This window comes from Bufo bufo, chromosome 1 (assembly GCF_905171765.1).
Source record: "Bufo bufo chromosome 1, aBufBuf1.1, whole genome shotgun sequence".
In the NCBI taxonomy this organism is placed as follows: domain Eukaryota; kingdom Metazoa; phylum Chordata; class Amphibia; order Anura; family Bufonidae; genus Bufo; species Bufo bufo.
The window spans coordinates 186,894,331-186,904,988 of NC_053389.1; the positions used below are offsets into that span (position 1 = coordinate 186,894,331).

Here is a 10,658-nt window from a genome sequence, read left to right on the forward strand (position 1 = left end):
CTAAGGCCTCATGCACACGACAGTGCCATTTTTTGCGGTCCGCAAACCGCGGATCTGCAAAAAATGGAAGCCGTTCGTGTGCCTTCCACAATTTGCGGCCGTCAATATAATGCCTATTCTTGTCCGAAAAGCGCGGACAAGAATAGGACGTTATATTTTTTTTAGCTGGGCCTCGGAACGGAGTAACGGATGCGGACAGCACACGGAGTGCTGTCCACATCTTTTGCGGCCCCATTAAAGTGAATGGGTCCGCATCCGAGCAGCCAAAACGGCGTCTCGGATGCGGACCCAAACAACGGTCGTGTGCATAAGGCCTAATTTTGAGTTTTGCACTGTCAGGTTCCTTGGCACTTCTCTGATCTCAGTTGAGTGTCCGTTTTTTCCTTTAGCTCAAGGACTAGGCCATTTGAGACAGACTTGGTTGCTAGGGAGGCTCTTGCAGATAACTGCATTTAGACATTGTTTCTGTAGCAACCGGTCTATCCTAAATGACTGACAGAGATGGGGGGAAAGCAGCTTGGCAGCAGTTATACCATTGCACTTGCAATCTCAGACGATGGTAGGGGACCATTTGAACATAAGGGAACAAGAAACCCATAACGTAAATGATGCTCAAAGGCATTATGTTGACGGCTCAAGTTTATTAGAACTATGGTGGTTACTAAAGGGCCCATGATTATTTTCACTCAGGGGCCCAGACAACTGTTAATCTGCGCCTGTGATATTAATCAGATATATTATTTTATCCAGCCTATAAAAGCAATGGATGAACTTATCAAAATCAAATCAGACCGCACTCATTACAGATTTCTTCATCATATTTACACTTTGTACTCAAAGTGTTAACTCGGCGTGTTAGGCGTACATAGCTTGTGAGCCTAGAATGAGGGAAATGAGGTCAAAGAGTATGGCCATGATCACAGATAAATAACAGGACTTTTAGAAAGTTCATTTCTTTGTGGCTGTGCAGAACTCATTGTAAAGTGTAGGACCCAAAGCAGATAGTGGTGTTGTCCATTGTACGCTCAGTAAACAATATGGAGTCTTCCATAGAATAAAGCGCTCTTCCACCTGCAATATCAAGAAAATACATTTTAAAAATTTATTTCTTTATAAATGTGTCCTTTAGGCCTCATGCACTCGACCGTATTTTGTTTCCGTTCCGTTTTTTTTGCGGATAGGATAGGGACCCATTCATTTCAATGGGTCCGCAAAAAACGTGGACAACACACCGTGTGCTGTCCGCATCGGTATGTCCGTTCCGTTGCTCAGCAAAAAAAATAGTGCTTGTCCTATTTTTTTCTAGTTTGCGGACAAGGATAGGCATTATTACAATGGATCCGCAAAAAAACGGATCCGCAAAAAAAAAAGGATGCCATACGGAACGTCATCCGTTTTATTTGCGGACCGCAAAACACATACGGTTGTGTGCATGAGGCCTTAGACTGGAATAATTTATGGCACACATGGAGAAAGACTGCAGCTGCATGCTCCTTAACACTACAAAATTAGGTATCCTTCACTTGAGGCAGAATTTTTTTGCACCCTTAGGCCTCATACACACGACCGTTCCATTCCGCAAAATGGGGTTCCGTTGTTCCGTGATCGGTTTCCGTTTTTGTTTCTGTGTGTCTTCCTTTATTTTTGGAGGATCACCAGACATGAAGGAAAGTAAAAAAAAATCTGTCAGGTTTGCCATGCAAATGATAGGAAAAAAACGGACGCGGATGACAATCTTGTGTGCCTCTGTGTTTTTAGCGGTCCTATTGACCATTTTCCGCAAAAATAATAGGACAGGTTATATTTTTTTGACGGACTGGAACCACGGATCACGGACGCGGATGACAAACGGTGCATTAGCGAGTTTTCAACGGACCCATTGAAAGTCAATGGGTCCGCAGAAAATCACGGAAAACGGCACAACGGACACGGAATAAAACAACGGTCGTGTGCATGAGGCCTTAGGGTCCATTCACGTGTCCGTACGGACACCGGCAATGTGCGTTCCGCATTTTGCGGACCGCACATCGCCAGCACTCTCATAGAAAATGCCTTTTCTTGTCCGCAATTGCGGGCAAATGCGGATGCGGACAGCACATTCCGGACCCAAAATTGCGGAACGGATGCGGACCCATTTTGCGGACGTGTGAATGGACCCCTAGACTACACTGAGTTTGTTGTGTACCATGGAGATACATAGTCTGCACATGTGCTCTGGAAACAATGGAAATCGCTAGAAAACAGCTTCATTCCTTATTTTATATGCATCTAAAGAATACAATTTATTTTTTACTAAGAGCCTTTAATAAGATATATTGCAACGTTTAATATAGTCACAATTATTACTAAGTTATCCCAAAAAATATATATGAAAATTGTCTATAGTACATATGTATACTTTCAGCCACAGGACCTACTTCCTAAATCTGGCTAGCTCTTGTTAACATACATTATATTACATGCAACAGAACACAATTCATTTGTATAACCATGTGGGGCATATTCCCTCAAATCAGTGATTACTAGAAGGGCCTGGATCAAATACTGATGTATGATAAATGCTGTAAATGTACAGTAAAGTTAAGCTTTTCACTGAACTATAGAAACGATAATGTATTATTATTATGTATATTACATTCTCTCTCCCATGCCTGAAAATAACAGACAAGAGCTACAGGTGGTGTCTATTGCTATAAGGAACAAGTATGAGATACACACACAAGACAAATAAGTCATTAGATCTGTGTGTGGAAGGCTTATTTCTATAGAATATATGATAATTTGTTGTTTTATAACAACCAGGATGTGCAATATTTTTCTGAACATCTCCTTCTTGACCCAGGCAGCCACTCTGAGATGAGCATTGGAGCACTAATGGGTGGGCTTTAGCGCTGCCCTAGCCTGTAAAATAGGTTGGGCAGCGGTAAAGCCCCCCATTAGTGCCAGTGACGACATCAGCTCTGATCCCGAACAACCCCTTTAATTTATCTAAAAATTACATACATAGAAGGAAATGACAATGACAGACAAAGATCAAAATAGTCCTCCATCATGGTCCTGTAAAGGCCTGAAGTTTGCTTCCCTCTTCTCCACCCTGCTTCTAGAGATTTAGAGATTAATAATGATTGGGCTCCATGCCCCTGTTTGCCACTTACCTTACTTATGCACAGGAGGTGGTTTGTCAGTTTTCACTGTGCCACTATCTTGCAGGGCCTCCACTATCCAGGAAAGTGCCTTACTACAGTAATCCACCTGAAATATAGAATTCTCTCTCGTGAACCCACTTATTCATATTAGAGACAGATTTATGACCTATCGCTTCTCTAATGGACCCAATGGAAATTTGCACTGAGAGAATTAATGTAAAATAAACTGCTGATGCCTTCATTTCTCCTTATCATCTCAATGGTTTCCTTGAATGAACCCTGGAGTCTGGCTGGAAAGTTACAGCACTTTTGTGTGGAGTAATTGGAGAGGGCCGGCATACTTTAACATTTACTGATCTGTGCCAAGCTTCATTCTACCCTCAGCCTCAGGTCACCTTCCAGATACTATGATTCACACAAGGAAAAAGGCAGGAGGCTCACATGAAGTTTATTTAAAGGGAACCTACTTTAAGGGCAATCCGTGGATGTAGCTGTTAAAGCCCTCACCCCAAAGTTACATGGTGCATCACATATAACAACCTCTTAGGGTCTATGCTCACTGTGGATTTCCAGATTTAGGCCGAATGCACACGGCCGTGTTCCACGGCCGAGAGCGGTCCGTGGTATGGCGGGCTGGATTCCTGTTCAGAGCAGGAGCGCACGGCGTCATTGGTTGCTATGACGCCGTGCGCTTCATGCCGCCGCTGCACTACAGTAATACACTCATATACTGTGACGCCGTGCGCTCCTGCTCTGAACAGGAATCCAGCCCAGCATACCACGGAGCGCTCTCGGCCACGGAACACGGCCGTGTGCATTCGGCCTTAGACAACCTACTAAAAAAAGAGGGTGGGGATTGCTCTGTGTCAATTCAAGATACTACACCAGAATTCTCACAATTACCTTGGCTGAAGAAGGCAAACAATATGAAACGTGGGTAATACACTTTGGTGTTATGCAGTGGATGTGAAACCACTGTCTCAAGCAAACAAATTTGACTTTGGGCTACAACTAAGGGAGTTATCCTGGCATTCCTCTGGTTTTTACCTTTAAAGGGGTTTTCTCATCTCAGGCAATGGATATGCCCCCATTGTCTTATAGGTGCGGGTCCCACCGCTGGGACCCACACCTATATTCGAGAACGGAGCCCCTAAAGTGAAGGAGAGTGCACTGCGCATGCGCAGACGCTCTCCATTTATTTCTATGGGGCCGTCTTCCCCATAGAAATGAATGGGAGCATGGGCCGCGCATGCGCCGCGCGCTCCCATTCACTTCTATGGGAGAGGCTGGGATTAGCGCTTGGTGGTGGACGGACCCCGGGAAATCTGGGGTCCTCCAGCCACAGCGCTCCCCGCTCTGTTCTCAATATAGGTGCGGGTCCCAGTGGTGGGACCCGCACCTATCAGACAATGGGGGCATATCCTAGCGATATGCCCCCATTGTCTAAGATGGGAATACCCCTTTAACCCCTATACAGGGATCTGGACTTTTCTGCAGGGGAACCACCAGGCCACTAACTCCGGCTAACAGACGGTGGTCAAGAGCAGGGCACCAATAGGTCAAGCAACCAAAGTCAAGGACAGGACAAGGTCAGTAGAGGCAGAGTACATAAAATCCTTTAAACAGCCTCAGGTCAGGCTAAACGGCAAAAGGTCAATGCGAAGATCAGACAGTTCATATCATGCAGTGGAGGGTCAATATCCAGGAAATGAGCAGAAGTTATTAAACAGGCAAACAAATGTAATACAGCAACTAGGAATCTATTTCTCAGGCCATTTCCCACAAGGGAAGGCGAGTTAAGAACCCCCAGGTTGCCAAGCATTGGCTGGGGAAGACTAGGGTGCACATGCTAGACCTTTAAGAGCCAGAGACACGGACATGGCCTACAGTCAGACAGAGAGTGGTCAAGCCAACAAGCAGGCCGCAGCCTACATGGAGGGACAGAGCTACTCTAGTCAAGTGGAAGGCAAATCCATGCCCCTAGGACAGAGGCAGGTGAAAAGTGCCTGGGGCCTCTGCTCTCGCATCTGGTCATACTGTATATTCTTATGTGTATTTACTGGTATTTCTATTCTGCCCCCAAATATATAACCACAGGTACCTCCATTTCCAGTGCTTTCAATCTTCGGTCATGTTCCTTGATCTCATTGAGCTGCTTCAATGCTGTATCAACCCTACAGAAATTTAAAATGTGTGACTAATAGGCACCCAACAGAGTAGGGCAAGCTTACATTGAAAAAACACCAAATGCCATATTTAAAAGGTCCTTTGACTACTGTCTCTGAAACGAGTGTGTTAGCAAAAGTAGTCAGACTACCTCAAGAACAGGGCCCATCTCACCATTCACTTCTATGGAAATTCTGATAATAGCCAAGAACGTGCCCGCGGCTATTTTGTAATTCTTATAGAAGTGAATAGAGAGAGGCGCATGAGTGGCAACCTTTCTATTCACGACAACATGACATGGGATAGGAGTGGGTCCCAAGGGTGAGACCTGCACCTAATGGACATTTATGGCATATCTTGTGGAAATGCCATGTATGTCCAGATGGCATAACCTCTTTAAAACAACAGCAGACCTAGTCGTACCTAACTGATGCTGCATTGTGGTAAAGACTGGCATACAGTTTGTGCAGCGTATCATTTTTTTACTGGACTGTTCCTTTAAATTTAATTCTAGCCTTTAAATTATATGAGGATACTGATAACTTACTTTTGGGATGTGCGTCTCAGACGTTCTGAGTCACTGTCCCTCTTGTGCTTGGCTATATTCACCAAGTAATTCTCCTTTTGTACAGCTTCCCATGTGAGCATCCTGCTGTCTAGAGGCTCCTTCAGCTGCAACACTAGAAACAAAAAGTATCATTGTCAGCTATTAACAAGCAGAGTCGGACAACCCCCACCAGAAGCTCCAACCATGGGCCCAAGTTATGACATAACAGAGCCCACTAACATCTACGGTAAGTTGTACTTCCGTTGAGTCCGAAGGACTTCTTTGACAAGCAGTTCAAGTTTCATATCATATTTTCATAATTGTATGCTCAGATATGCCACTTTTGAGTAATATTTCATTTGAAGAAAAGATGTCTCCATTGTGTTTTATAGGAATACTTACTGAAATGTCTTATCTTCTGAGACTCGACCTTGCGGATCTTGCGTTTGATAAACGTGTGAACGTGGCTGATAATGATGAATGGTGGGGCAAGTGCTGGACGATTGTGATATTCAACTATCAGGTTGTATCGCTGGAATTTCCAATATATATCACTGTTACCTTGCACTTTGGAGAACGTGTAGCTAATGAGATAAGAAGCAGAGCAAAGAGTTCACCAGAATATCATACAAAGAAATTCAGCAATGCAGCTATACGTACATACCTACATACAGTGGGATGCGAAAGTTTGGGCAACCTTGTTAATCGTCATTATTTTCCTGTATAAATCGTTGGTTGTTACGATATAAAATGTCAGTTAAATATATGATATAGGAGACACACACAGTGATATTTGAGAAGTGAAATGAAGTTTATTGGATTTACAGAAAGTGTGCTATAATTGTTTAAACAAAATTAGGCAGGTGCATAAATTTGGGCACCACAAAAAAGAAATGAAATCAATATTTAGTAGATCCTCCTTTTGCAGAAATTACAGCCTCTAAACGCTTCCTGTAGGTTCCAATGAGAGTCTGGATTCTGGTTGAAGGTATTTTGGACCATTCCTCTTTACAAAACATCTTTAGTTCATTCAGGTTTGATGGCTTCCGAGCATGGACAGCTCTCTTTAAGTCACACCACAGATTTTCAATTATATTCAGGTCTGGGGACTGAGATGGCCATTCCAGAACGTTGTACTTGTTCCTCTGCATAAATACCTTAGTGGATTTTGAGCAGTGTTTAGGGTCGTTGTCTTGTTGAAAGATCCAGCCCTGGCACAGCTTCAGCTTTGTCACTGATTCCTGGACATTGGTCTCCAGAATCTGCTGATACTGAGTGTAGTCCATGCGTCCCTCAACTTTGACAAGATTCCCAGTCCCTGCACTGGCCACACAGCCCCACAGCATGATGGAACCACCACCATATTTTACTGTAGGTAGCAGGTGTTTTTCTTGGAATGCTGTGTTCTTTTTCCTCCATGCATAACGCCCCTTGTCATGGCCAAATAACTTAATTTTAGTTTCATCACTCCACAGCACCTTATTCCAAAATGAAGCTGGCTTGTCCAAATGTGCTTTAGCCCACCTCAAGCGGCACTTTTTGTGCTGTGGGCGGAGAAAAGGCTTCCTCTGCATCACTCTCGCATATAGCATCTCCTTGTGTAAAGTGCGCCGAATGGTTGAACGATGCACAGTGACTCCATCTGCAGCAAGATGATGTTGTAGGTCTTTGGTGCTGGTCTGTGGGTTGACTCTGACGGTTCTCACCATTAGTCGCTTCTGTCTATCTGAGATTTTTCTTGGTCTGCCACTTCGAGCCTTAACTTGAACTAAACCTGTGGTCTTCCATTTCCTCAATATGTTCCTAACTGTGGAAACAGATAGCTGAAATCTCTGAGACAGCTTTCTGTATCCTTCCCCTAAACCATGATGGTGAACAATCTTTGTCTTCAGGTCATTTGAGAGTTGTTTTGAGACCCCCATGTTGCTACTCTTCAGAGAAAATTAAAAGAGGAGGGAAACTTACAATTGACCCCCTTAAATACTCTTTCTCATAATTGGATTCACCTGTGTATGTAGGTCAGGGGTCACTGAGCTTACCAAGCCAATTTGAGTTCCAATAATTATTTCTAAAGGTTTTGGAATCAATAAAATGACAACAGTGCCCAAATGTATGCACCTGCCTAATTTTGTTTAAACAATTATAGCACACTTTCTGTAAATCCAATAAACTTCATTTCACTTCTCAAATATCACTGTGTGTGTCTCCTATATGATATATTTAACTGACATTTTTTATCGTAACAACCAACGATTTATACAGGAAAATCATGACGATTAACAAGGTTGCCCAAACTTTCGCATCCCACTGTATATATCTGTTGTGTGTAACCATATGGCCTCTTTCAGACGGGGTGTTGTGGGAAAATGTGCGGGTACGTTGCGGGAACATGCACGATTTTTCCGCGCGAGTACAAAACATTATAATGCGTTTTGAACTCGCGTGAGAAAAATCGCACATGTTTGGTACCCAAACCCGAACTTCTTTACAGAAGTTCGGGCTTGGGATCGGGTGTTCTGTAGATTGTATTATTTTCCCTTATAACATGGTTATAAGGCAAAATAATGGCATTCTGAATACAGAATGCATAGTACAATATGGCTAGAGGGGTTAAAAAAATAAATAAAATAATTAAACTCACCTTAGTCCACTTGATCGCGAAGCCCGGCATCTCCTTCTGTCTTCATCTTAGCTGTGTGCAGCAACAGGACCTGTGGTGACGTCACTCCGGTCATCACATGATCCATCACATGATCTTTTACCATGGTGATGGATCATGTGATGACCGGAGTGATGTCACCACAGGTCCTGTTGCTGCACACAGCTAAGATGAAGACAGAAGAAGATGCCAGGCTTCGCGGTCAAGTGGATTAAGGTGAGTTTATTTTTTTTAACCCCCCCAGCGCTATTTTACTATGCATTCTGTATTCAGAATGCTATTATTTTCCCTTATAACCATGTTATAAGGGAAAATAATAATGATCGGGTCTCCATCCCGATCGTCTCCTAGCAACCGTGCGTGAAAATCGCACCGCATCCGCACTTGCTTGCGGATGCTTGTGATTTTCATGCAACCCCATTCACTTCTATGGGGTCTGCGTTGCGTGAAAAACGCAGAATATAGAGCATGCTGCGATTTTCACGCAACGCATAAGTGATGCATGAAAATCACCGCTCATGTGAACAGCCCCATAGAAATGAATGGGTCGGGATTCAGTGCGGGTGCAATGCGTTTAACTCACGCATCGCATCCGCGCGGAATACTCGCCCGTGTGAAAGGGGCCTATAATTGAGAGCTAGAGCAATTCTCTCTAACCTTTCCTTATCCCACAGTAGCTGTCCATAGACATTAGATTGGTGGTAGGATTTGGCATACTTTGACAAATATATTACTGTATTATTTAGTTATTGATCTCTAGAAGCATTGCTTTAAGGAAAGAGTGCAGTGCCTCATGGAGACGCCATACTGAAATATATATATATAATATGAACATGTGTGGAATTTGTGGGCTGGATTATTAGTGACAATAGTGAATTTCTTAGGATCACACTTTACTACATAGCAAGTAATACTGTATTCTATTAAAATGTAACTGTCATATTTGTGCCTTTTTTTTGCAAATTCGTAGGGACAGAGATAGGGAATATTTTTCTAATATAGTTTATAGAGATTTTGTATACTTATACTAGAAAAATTGCCCATAAATGTCCATTATTAAATGAGTGTTACTAAGGCACATCTGTCTTCCTAATACACTACAGTACTGTACTGACTAGGAAGACGCGTTCGGGTGGGAGTTGCCGGTTTCTGCCCTCACTGCTCCCTCACATAGTGGACAGTAGATTAGTATATAGCAGGGATGGCCAACCTGAGGCTCTCCAGCTGTTGCAAAACTACAACTCCCAGCATGCCCAGACTGCCTTCAGTTATCAGACTACAGCAAAGCATGGTGGGAGTTGTAGTTTTACAACAGCTGGAGAGCCACAGGTTGGCCAGCCCTGGTATATAGTATATAATTGTCCTATACAGTAGAAGAGCTTCCCCCTTCCTCTCTTCATTGACAATAGTGAGCGCTTACTGCTCGCTGACATTTATCTCCTGGCAGCTGGTTAATTACTCAACGTGCCGGGAATACAGCAGAAGAATTCACAGACAGCGCTGGCCACGCTGACCGGTGAGAAAGACCTAGGAGTATAATTATATATTTTAATGTAACAATATTAATCTGCTGCCCACTATGTGAGGGAGCAGTGAGGACACCCAGAAACTTCTAGCCCAGCGCGTCTTCCTGGTCAGTACAGCACTGTACTGTATTAGGAAGACGGATGTGGCTTAGCAACACTGATTTAAGAGAGCGCTGCTAAGGGAGATTTCAAGGCAAGTATTCTAGTATAAATCTACGATTTCTCCAAGAAAACTATATTAGAAAAAGATCATATTTGTGGAACTCCATGTCCCTTTGGATTCACTCAAGAGAGACAATCAGACAGACATGTACAGTGTGCTAATGTCTCTCCATAATGAAGCCAAGAGAAGCCAATGAGAGGCATGGGGCATGGAGCTTCACAGTGCACTGCAGTCCCTTGAGTCTAGCATTCAGCGGGGGTCTTGGCAGATCTCACAGAATTGTGCACCTCATATATAAAAAGAAAAAAAAAATGTGTTATGCCCATAGCAAGACTCCCTCTTGTAGATGTTACAGGATCCATAGAACACACAGGATCCAAAGCAAGTACAGTATAGATGAAGCAGATCACAAAGCATCTTCTAACTCCATATGTCTTGGGACTCAAGTACT

At 43.4% G+C, this 10,658-nt stretch overlaps 1 protein-coding gene across 2 annotated transcripts in view; it reads right to left on the bottom strand.

The window, feature by feature from the left end:
- Nucleotides 1–743: 743 nt before the first annotated feature.
- Nucleotides 744–10,658, bottom strand: part of TRPM4 (transient receptor potential cation channel subfamily M member 4) — a 163,603-nt gene continuing 153,688 nt past the window's right edge. Inside the window, exons 21-25 of one of the 2 annotated variants that reach the window (XM_040433432.1) lie at nt 6,262–6,443; nt 5,860–5,992; nt 5,248–5,320; nt 3,156–3,252; nt 744–1,071 (exon numbers count right to left, since the gene is read on the bottom strand). In XM_040433432.1, coding sequence (XP_040289366.1) covers nt 3,157–3,252; nt 5,248–5,320; nt 5,860–5,992; nt 6,262–6,443 — 484 coding nt within the window. In that variant the 3' untranslated portion in view covers nt 744–1,071; nt 3,156. The remainder of the gene's footprint in view (nt 1,072–3,155; nt 3,253–5,247; nt 5,321–5,859; nt 5,993–6,261; nt 6,444–10,658) is intronic. The other variant, XM_040433439.1, reaches the window with a different exon arrangement.